We start from the raw sequence: 15,250 nt of genomic DNA, 5'->3' as shown, positions 1-15,250 counted from the left end.
ACTCATCTTCATTATTGGTAGGAGCGGATTCGGAAAGTTGAACTTCATTTCTTACACCCAGGATTGCTATGCAGATGATTCAATTGATTCTTCATTAAATGCCTTATCAGGATGCTTATAAAAGATGGGTTGGATGAAGTCTCACGTGATAGATTTTTGATCACATGAGAACTATGGCATCAATCTTCAAGCAGTAGATCAAGAAGAAAAATGAGGTCAAGATCCATGCCTTGCACATATGCAGTGAAGTTGGAAGTTGGAACATCCAAGCTGAGCAGAAGCCAAAAGCATAAGATTAAGGGTAAAATCTTACCTTGTTTTGTTATAATGATTCCTTACATTTATGGGGTTTTAGTGCTTTAGATCTGTTTTTTGGATTCCTCAACGTTTTCTGCTTAGCCCTATTAAAACTGAAACATAGAAATGAGTACTAGTTTTTATGAAATAAATCATGTGAACAATATCTTTTACTTCCTCCGGATTTTGATTTTGAAAGAAATGAAGCACTAAATTTTGATTTAGGACACTTTTTGTCTTCTTATTGCTATATCTGTGGAGATGAGTCCATTCTGGCTGGCGCTTTTTTTTTGAGGAGAAAGGTAAACACATACAAGGAAAAACGAAAAGTAAACACATACAAGGAAAAATAAAAACAAAGCTCCAATGAGCCAAGGACAAGGTCAATTGCGGACCAACACAATATCCAACAGGAAAACCAGAAAACATAAGCAAGAAAGCAACACCAAGCTAGGTTATCAAGTTGGACAATCATTTCTTCTTTGCCGCCTTTCTATCCCCCCTGCCAAGTTTGTCATTGTTAGGCTCCTCTTTCAAGCCTAATTTTCCAAGCTCTCTCTCCTTCCTAGATTTCTGATATTTATCATTTAACTCACTAAAGATACTCATATTTGCCTGTTCTCCGCTAGGATCTCCTATCAAAGCAGAAATTTTGTGTACCCGTTGAGCATTAGTATTATGTATCTTGAAAGAAATATCTGCCAGGGATTTTTCATGCACAATTTCCATATCATCACCCGAAGAATTAATATCTTCCGTGTCAATAGCGACAGTAGCGTGACATTCATCTTCTACCTGATCTGCCTGTTCAAAATTGCCCTCTAACATGCTGAAGGAGTTCAAACAACCAATCGCCTTTTCCTTATTCTTGTCATCGCCTTTCTTCATTGCGTTCTTATTCCTTCTGTTAAAGGTTATCCAGTTTTCCTCTATCAGAAGAGTCTCCCCCTGAAGAGCTGGCACTTCTTCATTTTCTTTTTCCAAGTGGTCACCTCCATAGAATTTGCATCAACAATTTCAGAGACGGTCTCATTCACTTTCTCAAGAAGTTGAAGATCATCATTCTTATTTTGATTCTCAACTCTAACTTCAGCTTCTTGTGAAGTTCCAGCAAGAGTTGTACCCCTAACATCTGAGGATGTAAAGGTTTTCTTAGGCTTCCACTTTTTGGTGTATTTTCTAACTTGATTTGCAGCACATTTATCATTTGAATGACCAAAGCTTTTGCAATGACAACAAGAGGTTGGTTTCCATGGATATTCTGCCCTCACCTCATATTTCTTGTCATCAATTTGAAAAGGAAGTTTAGTCGGAAATGTGCAATTGGCATCAATTTCGACACAAACCCTGGCAAATGCCATTCTTGTCTTCATAGCAGTAGGAGCATCTGTCATAATAGGTTTCCCTGCAAGACTTGTAATCCTAGAAAAACCAATTTCATTCCAGAGATGTAAAGAAACATCTCTGAGAATTATCCAAATAGGAACAGAACTTAAGGAGCCAACTTGTTGTTCTAAAAATGGAGACCAAGCACGAATTAGAAAAAGCTTACTGGCAATATGCACTGATCCTAATTCTAACGTCTTTTTCAAGAGAGAATTTGAACATGAAAGCTTGTTCTCCATGAATAGCCATGGAGAAATCCCCTTTGATTTTCCACAAAGAGGCTAAGTTCTCTTTCACAAAATTAAAATCAAGCCTATTCCCCTTTGATTTTCCACAATGAATAGCAGGGGATCTAGATGGACGATGAGTGCCGCCTTCCATGGAGAAAACGAAGAAAATTTTTGACCTAAAAAATCGCCTGAAAATCTCCTTGACACGTCATCAGACCCTCTCTCTCTTGTGGTGTGTTGGAGCAGCCTGGAATTTTTACTCTTTCGATATTTGTATTGTTTTTCTGTGTGGTACACTTTTCAGATTATATTCCTGTCTTATATTGTTATGGATTACCTCTATCAACTTAAAACTTCCTTAGTGATTTAAGTATTACTATAACATCTCCAAGCAGGATCTTTCTGTGGTTCTGCCCTCTTTGTTGCAGAAGAAAAGGCTTTCCTTGCAAAATGCAACACGTTATCTTGTTTGCCAATGAGCTCAGGATATGAGCTATATTGGGGAATGGTTACTTTCTATGTGGAATCCAAGTTGCCAAGTTTATATATAAACCTAAAAGTGGTAAAAAGAACTCATATGTATTCCCTGGTTGTTAATCTCAGCATTGCATTGGTTGCTAAATGCTACACATTTTCTTGTTTGCGAAGTGATTCTAAAATTCTGGTTTATGTGGAGAAACAATTGAACAAGAAAGGCTGTAAAAAGGTTGTCTTGCTGGTGTGCAAAATCAGACTTGTGGTATGGTGGCCTTGCCAGTTTTCATGACTGCCATTTGATGGCAAAAAAAATTCAAATTTTTGTTGGGTATTCAGAATGTGAAATTTTTACCCCATTGAGATTTTCTTGGTGCTGTTTTCATTTTGGGACATTGAGATTTCCAGCAACTACAAATTCAACAATCTTTGATGAGTCATGGCTTTATCTTGCCCTTATCCATTGGGTACAGTGCAAACAACATCGGACAGGTGGAAGTGGATGTCCTAACTAACCCTAGTATTCATCCAGAGTAGTGATCTACAAACATAAAGATATGAAAGGTGCTGGGAGAAGAAAAGTTAATAATGATTTTAGGTTGTTTGGGTTGCTGCTGAAACAAAATGGTTCGATTACTCATCCTCGTTATGGGTATGAGCGGAATCGGAAAAGGAAGCCTTGCAAAAACCTTAGCATTCAATAAGCCTGGATCTACATATGCAACAAAAATGCAATGGTTTAAGGTATGGGTGTAATTTCACCTGCCATTTAACTCACTATACAGTTAGTTATCTGCTTGTATTCTAAAATCCTCTTGATAATACTTTGAATCAGCTGATTTAGTCTAGCCATACAAGTCACTTATGTAAAAATTAAGAAATAATTTTGCTACTGTCTAATTACAAATAGATGGGCTAAGTGTATTGGACATGACTATTAGGATTACTATATTGCTTTTGTATGAAAAAAGAAGAAAAAAGCTGATCATCCATTGAATCATTGGTTTTTGAATATTCAACAGTGATGAGTGGGATTTAAAGATCACCTTATCAAAGATTGACCCTTCCTGCACGGTGGAAAAAACAAGTTGCAAATCAACCTCCTCAGTCGTACGCAGATATATAATTTGAAAGCAACCTGACCAACCGCGCAGAGAATGCGGTAACCGAGGGTAATTTTCTGATTTTTATTTCTCTTGCTAAAATTTTGTTTGACACTGGTGCTACTCAATTGTTCAAATATCTTCATTTAGCTGCATACATAGGTTTGAAACTTGATTCCTTGGGATTTACTTTGAGTGTGTCTTTGCAACTTGGGAGTGTGGTTACTGTACTCTCGCTCTCTTCATTTAGCTGCATACATAGTAAATCGTTTTTGTTACTGCACCAACAGAAATCACACAACTCTCTTTATGTAAAACGTTCCCGAAAAAGGGGTGACATCTGAGATGGAGTTTAGACTGGATGTCACAGTGACTTGATGAGTAACATGGTCAATACAAGCTCCGCAGACAACAATTTCTAGAGAAATTATGCCATTTACAACTTTATTGCCAATTAATATGTTTTTCATACACCTGAATTTGTTTGGGGAATTTTAGTTGATCTAGACACTCAAATACTTGGCCTTTCTTGGTTATGCCTTCATAGCAGCTAGAAGCCTAGAAAGACCCCTGCAGTTTTTATAAAAGAAGTTATTTCATTACTTAAACCCTTTGTATATATTATTTACTTAACCAGCACGAACCATGCCACTGCTTTTTTCTGCCTTGATTAACTAAGATATGTGATGGGGGAAAATTTACATAATTCTAGATATATATGAGCTGTTTTAAGCATATGATGCGCATGTGGGGTTACTAAATTGGCAAATCTTATCTTCTGGAAATCTTCTCCTAGTGGTTCACAGGTTTCTGATCTATGTATTTGACGGTGTGTTAGTTTTCGTTGCAATTGAAATGATTGTGTATTTGTTAGGATTATATTGGTACCCAATATTGTCATTCTACACCATTATATGTTCAAGTGAATGATATATGGTTCAACTGAAGAACTTTCTTTCCTAGTCTCAATATTTGGTTACGCAGCTAACTGCTTTCTTTTTCTCGTTTTTTTTTTTTGGGCAGGTAAACAGTCATGTATCTCAACGTGGAATTTCCCTGGAACGTAGTGGTGCCTGCCGAGCAGCTGTACGGTGAAGGGCTGCTTATCCAAAGAGCTATAATCTTGCAATTATTGGAGGACTTCTCAAACTGCAAATCTACGTTGGATTACGGGTATTTCATGGCTCCTCCTACTGTCTGGGAGTGTATAGGGGATGGAAAGGTCAGGCAGGATTCAGGCGACATTCTCTTCCCTGTTGTTTTCAACTGTATCACCTTCAAACCGTTAAAAGGGACAGATCCTGTGTGGCGTGGTAAACAGGGGCTTTTCCTATTTTGTGGTTTTCCTTCCACCTACAAAGATTGGAGATTGCCGTCACTTCCCTGGTGAGAATCCAGTTTTCCAGAATGTCAAGGACTCCCAGATAGAGAAAGACGTGGAGGTTCGTTTCAAGGTCCTTGATACAAGGTTGATCGTATGGTAGACCGTAGATGGAGTTTTGGATACTGGGAAGCTCCGAAGGTTATCTAGGACCTATCTGCTCCGGAGAAGGCTAATTTTGAACGTGCTCACATTTTCCCTACATGAATGATGTGTATACTTTAACTCGTTGTATCAAAATGTGAAATGTACCCAACTTACTCATTTGAGGGCAATGACATTCCCATTTCCAGTAACTACAAATTTAGTAGTTTTTTTGACTTCTCAAGTAATTCATTTCTTGATTCAATTTGAGATCAAGTTCCTAGATTTCAAACTTGTTCATTTGAGGACACTGACATAGATTTCCACTTAAATTAAAGATCCAAACTTGTTCTCAAAATAAGAACCCTCGTCTGGGGCATACAGACTTATTATACCATCCAATGCAAGATGTTAAGGGGTGTCCTAGTGATGTTTAAGTTACTGTAACACCCGTACATAATTTAAATTACATTACTACCCTTCCACTTAATTAAATTCTAATTCTAAAACTCTCCTATTGATTAAGCCATCCCCTAATTAACTACCCTCGCACTAATTAACCTGACATTTTTAGGGGCCACTCAAAAGAAATTAGGGGCCAACAATAAAACAAAAAAGGTCACCCAATCCTAAATTGTGTTCACCCCTTATCTCCCACATTTCGTAATGACAAAATTACCCTTCAATATTCGGTAGTTTGAGCAGGATTCGGGTGATAAAAAAATTTGAGGGATTTTTTTTTTTTTTTTGCTTTTTCGAACTTTGGTACAACCATAATCGGTAGTAAAGTGTGTTACTTTAAATTCCGAATGTATATTGGTCCCAAAATGAGATTTTTCCAAAATCCTTTAATTTTCGACTTTGGTACAACCATAATCAGTAGTAAAGTGTGTTACTTTAACTTCCGAATGTATATTTGCCCCAAAATGATATTTTGCCAAAATCCTTAAATTTTCGAACTTTGGTACAACCATAATCGGTAGTAAATTGTGTTACTTTAGCCTCCGAATATATTCATTTTTTGAATCTTAGTACTACCATAATCGGTAGTAAATTTAACTTCCGAATGTATTGGCCCCAAAATGAGATTTTGCCAAAATCATTTAATTTTTGAACTTTCCTACAACCATAATCGGTAGTAAAGTGTGTTACTTTAACTCCCGAATGTATATTGGCTCCAAAATGATATTTTGTCCAAATCCTCTAATTTCGAACTTTGGTACTGCCATAGTCGGTAGTAAATTGTGTTACTTTAACTTTGGTACTGCGATAATCGGCAGTAAAGTGTGTTACTTTAACTTCCGAATATATATTGGCCCCAAAATGAGTTTTTTCCAAAATCCTTCAATTTTCGAATTTTGGTACTGCCATAATCGGTAGTAAATTATGTTCATTATCTACCGATTGTGTTTAATTTTATTATAGAAAATTTGAAACAGTAGCAGGAATAGAATCGGTAGATAACAATCTATTTTATCTACCGATTATGGTTGATGTTCTTCATTTGCAGTAGCAGGAGCATAATCGGTAGATAACAATCAATTTATCTACCGATTATGGTTGATGTTCTTCATTTCAAAAGAACATCTACCGATTATGCTCCTACTACTGCAAATGAAGAGAAAATGTTCCGATCAATTTTTTGATTTCAAGCAATCAAATCATAATTTTGGATCACAACTACTATCATTTTGGATCACAACTACTATCAAATCTAAACTCATTGAAGGGGTTTTTTTTTTTTTGATGTTCTAAGTTTCAACATTAAGGTTAATGAATTTTGGGTTTTAATTTTAAACAATCAATCATAAAATTTGTTTAATCTACGACCTTGGGTTTCAATCAACATTAAAATGATGAAAAAAGAATTTCAATGATAGAAAAGAGAAGAAGAAGAAGAATTATATAATTATTAAAATAAAGGATATAGGTTTAGATTTAGTATAAGGATGAAGGACAATATAGACAATTTCCATATTTTTAAGACATCCCTTAACCCCCTTCAATCGGTGGGAATAAAGAGTGGCCCCTAATTCCTTTTGAGTGGCCCCTATAAATGCTAGGCTAATTAATCCTAAAACAGTTACTTAAGGGATTTTTTTTTTTAAGTTTTAAAAAACAAAAACCTTTCTCTCTCCCTCTTCTTCTCATCTTCTTCTCCAAAATTTCTGAAAATTTCTTTGTTCGATTAAGTTCTCGATTAAACACATATATGGCACCCCGTGTTAAGCGATGCCCTAGAAATATGGTGCAGAATCCTGGTGTTGCTTCTGTAGCATCTCAATCTAAGGTTTTTGGAAACAATGGAGATAAAGAGGATAGTGGATTGATTGGTGTTGGAGAGCGAGAAATAGACCCTAATTCCATAAAATTGCACATAGAAAGGTATTTCCCACAAACCCATTGCTTGGTTTTTCGTATTGAACTTGATTTCATGACATGCAAATCGATGATTCCTCTTGGTTTTGGTAGTTCCAGAGTAGTGCTCGGCTGAAATTTTGTAGCCGAACTTAATTTCTTTTCTACAGACGAAGAACAGTTCGGCTGAAAACTTGTTATGTTTTGAATATCGAATGAGCCGAACCCATAAGTTCGGATTATAATATTTTTTTATGCTAATCAACCGAACTTGGATATGATTACTTAACTTGTTCGGCACATTGTTCGGCTCATTTTGATAAATATCGAATGTGCCGAACTTGACTCTGTGCATGGCTAATAGCTTCCTATAAATTTGTCCATTTATAGTTGACTTATCACGTTGTTTAGTATAATCATATTTATTTATTTTAGAAATTTAATTAAGTTTTATCATTTGTCTTAGCACCCACCCAGGAAAATTCAAAGACAAGCTTAAAAGGAGAACAATGGAAGTGTCTCCTTCTAATTCAAAAACTCCCAAACCTCGAGGTGGTGGCACTAAGAACTTGCATGCAGGGAAAAAGAGAATTGACACGACTTGCTCTTTGCATGTACATCAAGAGGGTGACAGTGATGAAGATAAGGATGATGGTGATGAAGAGGAAGAACCGCAACAAGAAAACCAACAAAAACAAGAGAAAGGGAAGAAGAAAGCTGATACATCAAGGCAGACAGGTAAGAACATTCCTAGTGATGATTATGTTATACGTGAACGCGAGGATGGTTTGCCGCATGGTCTTCCGGAAGATGGTGGAAGAGTGTTGACTGGCTACAAGGAGTCATGGGAGAAGAGAATTTATGAGACTCTGGATCACAAAGGTGCAGTACGCGTACTTAGACACCAGAGTACCACATATTGGGATATTTTCAAAGAGGCTCTTGAGGTGGTGGCTTTAGTAAAGGGTTCTGGTTTATGGCATGTTATTTTCTATGCACAAGAGTAATTTGATGCAGTTACAAACTCAGCATTGTGTGAGACATTTTGTCCGGAGACTTACATATTTCATCTCCCCTTTGGCGAGATGTCAATTACTCCCGATGATGCACTTAAGATTAGTGGTATTAGAATGAAGGGGGAAAATGTGAACTCAGAGGTTTATGAAATGACTTGGGATGAGTTGTATTTACTTGCTGAAGAAACTCTAGGTTGGCCAAAAGACAAGACAGAATTGGAGTTTTCCTGCGCTGCTAAAGAGGTGAAGTTTGTGGATTTTAGCACACAGAAGTTGAAGAAAATCAAGTTCACCGCTTCGAAAAAGTATTTTGGAGACACAAATGAGAAAATTTCAAAATGAGAGATGGTTATGGACGAGGTCACGGCTAGGCGCACTGCTACCGCGTATTTTTTTATATACTTTAGGAAGTGTTATATTTCCCGATAACAGTGGGAACAAGGTTAATGCTCAATACCTTCAATTGTTAAGGGATTTGATAAGATGCCACAAGTACTCTTAGGGAACCGGGACCCTTTCTTTCCTATTCTAGCAGCTTCGAACTGCCTCTAGGTTAACAAGTACAAATATTAGAGGTTATTTCACCATGCTTCAGGTAAGTTTACACATTTTAGTTCTATTTTCATGACTAAACTCGGCTCAATATTAGGTTTTAGTTTTACGCCGAACTTAATTTTATTAGGGTTTGGCTTTTACGAATTTAATTGTTTAAGCCGAACCTAAGCATCATAACACTATATTTGATAAACTTATCTGGTACGGCTTGTTATTGTGTTTTCCATATAAGCCGAACTTTCTTCTGTTTCCCAAAGTTGTCATCCTCAATGCTCCGATTCTACTGATTCTAATAAAAGAGTTTTGGTTTTTTTCCTTCATATTGTTGATGTAGGTATGGATATATGACCATTTCCCGGAATTGAAATTTTCCAAGGAAGATGACAAGTGGGTAGATACATTCCCTACCTCGGGAAAATGGATTTTGAAGGAAAATAAGAAGAGGAATAAAAAGGAAATCTTGATAGCTTTGAGGGAAAAGTTAGACTCTTTGACTGTTGAACAGGTTGTATTCCAACCATACAAAAAGGATAAAGAAGATGATGAAGTTGTTGAGGATGAAGATATGCCATTGGGGATGTACTACGGGCCGTTGTTTTATCCCAAAGGCTTTACAGTGTTTGATCCCCGTCGAGTACTCCGTCAATATGGATTTATCCAAATGATTCTGGTGCTAGAGGAATCAAAGTTCAAGTTGTTTCCCAAGGGTTCTAAAGGAACTAAGAGTACGAAAAGTTCATGGAATGCCGAATATGATCCCGATCCTACCACTGGTTGTTGGGATAAATTGGAAGAGAACAAATTAAGTTGGGATAACTTAGAAGAGTTGCGTGACGATCCTTGTGAAGTTGACCCGACTTATATAGATTGGTATAAACAAATTTCACATCCCTTAATCATTAATTGGGAAGGTCAAGCTTTGGTAGATGCTAAGAGGGGAAAGCAAAAACAAAAGGAAGTGGAGCCGAAGACGAGGAAGAACTCAAAGGGAATTGTTGAAGATGTTGCAAAGGCTTACTGAACTATGGTATATTGAGTGCATTCTTTTAAAGTTGTTTTCAATATTTTTGTATATTGTTGATTATTTGTTGTAACTAAATTTGATCAGGCGGCCGGTGGTAAAGACGTGTTGAAGAGGATGAAGAAGAAAATTGATTGCAATGCAGAGATGGCGGTAGAAGAGAAAGAATATCTTTACAACTGTTGGGATGGAGTAATCAACAAAGGTGAAGGTGCGAGTGGAACTGGTGGTAAAAAAGGTCGTGGTGGCGGAAAATGCGGTCGTGCTCAATGAATAAATATGTTAAAAAGGAAGTACACTAGGTTTTTATTGTTTGGTTTTTAAGTAATGTTTGAATTTAGCACAATGTTATTTACTTGAAGAAAACAATGTTATTTGTTTGGTTTTCGGTACAATGTTACGATGTTTAAGTACAATGTTATGTTTTTATGTTTAAGTGAAATGTTATGCTTTGAGTACAATGTGATATCTAAGTTAAAGTAAAAGGTTCGACTTATGAATACGTAATACGTATGAGCCGAACCTATTGCTGACATACCTTAATAGTCCAAGTAAAAATATCGGCTTATAAGTATTTAATGCGTATCAGCCGAACTAATTTGGTGACATTCAGTAGTTCTCTTAGTAATAAATTCGGCATAAATTTCCAATTTAGTATACAGCCGAACCAAACTACTGGCACTCGATAATTCTCAAGGAAACATGTTCGGCTTAAATTTCAATTTTTTTAGAGCCGAACTATTTGGAAAGTATTAGAATATTCTATAAACGTGCAAATTACTAAACTTCCCTTAAGGTGATATAAAAGCAAAAAAATCTCTTTCGGGTCAAAGCATAAGAAACACCAGAAGACCTCTTCGATTCCTCTCCTCTTCTCTATCCGAACCAAGTAGGGGAAAAACGGTTAAAATCATATTTCATCGCCGAAATTAATCGTCAATTCATAAAAATTTGATCATCGATTAAACACAACTATAAAATGGCTCGTGGAAAACAAAAAGCAATTGGTAGGCGGTCAAAATCTTCTTCTAATCCGTCAATTGAAGACCAACAACCGTTAGAAGGAGTTCAAACTAAAATTGACAAAGAATTTCAATCAAGTGAAGAAGAAACCCCAGAAATGAGGATTAGAAGGTATTTTCTACAAACCCAACCATTTAATTTGTTGATAAATGCATTTTCTTGTATTGTTAGATTAGGTTTAATTAGAAAAACTTAGGTTTTTTTTCGTAACACAGAGAACAGTTCGGCTCATAGTGTGTTATATATTAGAAGCTGAACTTTTATTAAAGAACAGTTTGGTGTAATTTGGTCACCACCGATCTTTGAATTTGTTAGGTTCGGCTGTTTCATCTGTAATAATTTTAAGCCAACTTCGTTGTGTAACTTTGATTATTTAGGATATGATGTGTATTCTGTAGGATTATACTTATTTATGTTTTTGTACTACTACTATGTATAGGAACCAAACAGGTAAAAGGAAAAACTTGGAAGATCAACCAGATGTGGAAGATCAATCAGAAGTGGAAGAACAACAACAACCAGAGAAGCAAGATGCTACACCTCGTGTTGTTGGGTTTCACATTCCTGATGATGATGATGTAATAGATGCACGGGAGGATGGTTTACCACACGGTCTTCCAGTTGATGGAGGCAAAGTGTTGATTGGTTACAGAAAGTCTTGGGCTAAGAGGATATATGAGACTCCTGACCATTTTCGTGCGGTCCGAGTTTTGATACATCAAAGGTATGCACATTGGGATTTGTTTAAAGAGGTTCCTGAGGTGATTGTTGTAGTGCAAGCCTCTGGTTTATGGCCTGCCATCAGATATGGTCATCAGGAATGTGATAGAGTGACGTCCTTCGCCTTTGCCGAGGAATGTAATAAATATCATCCCAGCGAAACTAATGAAAAAAAGTGAGTAATCCAAAAGCTTAATGTTGCATTATATAGTTGTTTAGTTTTCTTTTTATAAAACTAACTTCTCATTCCTTTTTATTTAGGAAGCTAGAATTTAAATCCTTTGGGCTATACGACATGGAGGAGGAAGATACGAGCTCAGAATATGTTACAGATAGCTGAAGATAAGAATTCCGTGATTTATTAAAGACATTTGCGCCGAGATACACTAGATGGTCGAAAAATTTACAGGTTCGGGTTTTAAATGAAAATGTGTGTCTGCCGAACCTGGTAATGTGTTTCAAAATATCAAAAACTAGCCTTTGGGGTTGGTACGTTTAGTATGGTTCGGCTTGTAATTTTAATGTTGTATTAGCCGAACAATCTAGATTTAAACATTATTTGAAAATATAGCCGTTACAAATAGTACAATCCGTCAAACATATATATGTCCACATACGGTATCTCATTATCAAAGCACAAAATGGCAGTCTCTAGTCCTAAGTATACTCTAGAAGAAGATTTGTCTCTTTACAAACATTACGTAACGTACTATCTGAAGAAAGATGCTGAGCGACAGGTAAAGGGTCTAATGAGTATGTACTACTTGGTCAGAATTCATGAAGCCTTCACCAATGAAACAGGTAATCCTAACAACCGGGATAGGCCATCATTGTTTTGTCGAATCGAAACAATTAAAAATAAAGTTAGGGACTTCATAGCTACGGTTCGGATTTTCAATCGATACTGGCTTAAAGGTGAAACAAATGATGAGATTGTTGTTCGAGCTTTAAATGATGAGATTGTTGTTCGAGCTCTAGAGGAATGGCAAAAATGGAAATGAAAAAATTTCAAATACCAAGCGCACTACAACATCCTTAGGAAGTTGCAAGATCAGATCACACAACTACGATAAAAGTAGTATCGGTCTGGCTTCACAATCCCAATGAAGTTTTTAAGTCGTTAACCTGGTTTTAGAAGAAGAAGCCCAAAGTTTAAAGAAGAAACGACTCTAGCACGCAAACTAGTATCACATGTGAAGTGTGGGGATTAGTTTTGCACAATACTAGATGTCTCCTTTATATAGTCTTTCAAATCATGGTTTCGCCTTGGTCACAAAGCAAACAATGTCCACCATTAGATGAAAACCTAATTTAGATTCAAGCTAATATTTCTCAACCGTTAGATCGAAAACTTAGCTTGTTATACACAACTGAAATGCACGTTTCTAGGTTTGTTAACCGTACCCAAAGATGTACATTTGTTGGTTCAACAATAGTTAACCAAAAGGTTATCCATATGAGCATTTCATACCAACCATATTCTTCTTCACCATAACTAACTCAAATGAACTAGTTAGAGAGTTGTTCAATTGCAAGGAAATCTTATGTACTACACAAGACACAATTGAAGCAAAGATGATTTGATTCACTCGAATCGGTTTATTAACTTTATATCCACGGTTTGCAAATTGCATTCCTTAGTCTTTATAAGTTTAAGTTCAGAAATCATCTTCAGATATATAACCTTCTTAAGTTCGCACACTAGGTTCGCGGACTTAATCAACCGGGAAGAGTTTACAAACTCCAGCAGAAAATCTCGGCAAAGACTTTCCGCCAGTTCGCGGACTGGTACTCACGTAACAAGTTTGTCAACTCCAGCATAATTTCTCGGGATGAGAAGTTCGGCAGTTCGCGGACTTGGCAACAAGCCATTCTTCCGGTTTCTCTTGATCAACAAAGTTCACAAACTTTGGTTCAAGGGATATGACATATGTACATATGTGTTTCCACAAAAATACTTATGTCCATCATTGGTTATGTAATCTAAACTCTCATTCCAACCATTGAAACATTCTTAGAGGACGTTATGTAGTTGTTACACCATTTCTCGTCAAAGCAATTTTCAAAGTGATTGAAACATATCATGAATTTCATCACTAGGTAAAGATAAACATGGTTGAAGCTAAACGCTTACCAACACATATTTAGAGATATAGATAGGCGAGGCATACTCGGATCGAAATACCAAATGTGTATAATCTAAGTCTATATATAACATACGACTTTTTGTCTCAAGAAGTAGGAGATAGAGTAGATAAACTTTTGAATGACAAATAAGTTCAAGTCTTCACATACCTTTTTGTCGAGAAGTTCCACTGGTTCCTTGAGTAGTTCTTCTTCTTGAATGATGAATCGCCATGAAGTCCTTGAGCTCAACTTCACTTTCTATCCTAGTCCGAGACTTAGCTATAGTAGACTAGAAATCAAGACTTATAGTTTTGATCACTAACATTGAAAAACATTCTTGAGATAGCAACGCATGCGAGTTCGACCGAGCAATGCTCTAACAAATGCAATTGAAGGTCTCTGCAATTAAAAACCCACATTTCGGCATTTGCATCCAACGATCACTTGTGATGACGATATCCCCATGTAAACGCCGTTCAAATTAATGAACTCTTGTGAGACCCCATGGTCTCCGCCACCTCTCATCGTTGACTTGTAGAAGTCCTTGTTTCGGCTAGTGTTTGTAAAAATCTTTGCCTTATATAATTAACTTCGTCCCCTTTCTCAACCAGATGGTTTCCATCTTTAAAAGGTCCTAGTTGTTCCGCGGTGACATGGAAACCACAATTTCCATCCCCTTCGACATCGTCCATAGATATGATATACTCGTGAATGGCTTCGGGTAGGTTGAGCAAGTAGTTTTTGTAAATCATATTAGTAGGTCGCAAATACTTTCCCAAACTATCTCTTTTAGGACCTTTAATTTTACCATCCGCATATATGGTTTTCTTCTCCTTTTGCTTGGGCACCGGAGTACTCTTTTTTGTTTCCATTTGTTGAGATGGAAACATCTTACCCTTAAGCTTGATGTCTCCTTGCAATGGGGGAGGACATAGAGGGCCACTATTCTTAACTTCTTTGTTACTAGTTTCACCTTTATCCTTGCTCAGTCGACCACGTTTCTTTGATAGTTTCACTTCATCCATCTTGTCTAACTTCTCAATTGCCTTCTTCTCTTCTTCGTACTATGCATCATGGTACTCGACCCCGGATGGATCCCTTGTGGTACCCTTGTTCTGGAAAGAGCATACGCTTTTTCTCTTTGCACTTTTCGGGTTTCTTTCAACGGTGGCCTACCTTTTTGTGGCCTCTTTTCCGGTTCTTTTATACCTTGTTGGGTGTGAGGATAGAGGATTGGCATCATGTTGTGCCATAAGATTTGTTTTTGAGCTCGGAACATCTCACGATACATTTCGGCCAACCTTTTCCCATAAGGTGTGTCCCAAATATCTACATCATCGTCCTCGTCGGGCATAGGATCACAACTCAATTGTTTCCAATGAGGATCAATATCCTCAAAAGGTACAATACAATCCTTGTACCGAAGTAGATCATGCCGAAACGGAAGTCCCGTGCTTTCGTGTATTTTACAAACA

The 15,250-nt window shown here is 36.9% G+C and overlaps 2 protein-coding genes across 2 annotated transcripts; one reads left to right on the top strand and one right to left on the bottom strand.

The window, feature by feature from the left end:
- Nucleotides 1-1,229: 1,229 nt before the first annotated feature.
- On the bottom strand, nucleotides 1,230-1,922 carry LOC113280286. The gene has a single exon (XM_026528933.1). The coding sequence runs from the start codon at nucleotides 1,920-1,922 to the stop codon at nucleotides 1,230-1,232; it is 693 nt and encodes a 230-aa protein (XP_026384718.1).
- A 2,601-nt stretch (nucleotides 1,923-4,523) lies between these two features.
- Nucleotides 4,524-4,880, top strand: LOC113280285 (DNA-directed RNA polymerase V subunit 7-like). Its single transcript, XM_026528932.1, has one exon. It carries the CDS (start codon nucleotides 4,524-4,526, stop codon nucleotides 4,878-4,880), a length of 357 nt encoding a protein of 118 aa, XP_026384717.1.
- The last annotated feature ends 10,370 nt before the right edge of the window (nucleotides 4,881-15,250 follow it).

The sequence above is a fragment of the Papaver somniferum genome, chromosome 5 (genome assembly GCF_003573695.1).
Source record: "Papaver somniferum cultivar HN1 chromosome 5, ASM357369v1, whole genome shotgun sequence".
Taxonomy (NCBI): Eukaryota; Viridiplantae; Streptophyta; class Magnoliopsida; order Ranunculales; family Papaveraceae; genus Papaver; species Papaver somniferum.
The sequence above is the reverse complement of the archived record's forward strand: the minus strand, read 5'-3'. Positions and strand labels throughout refer to the sequence as shown.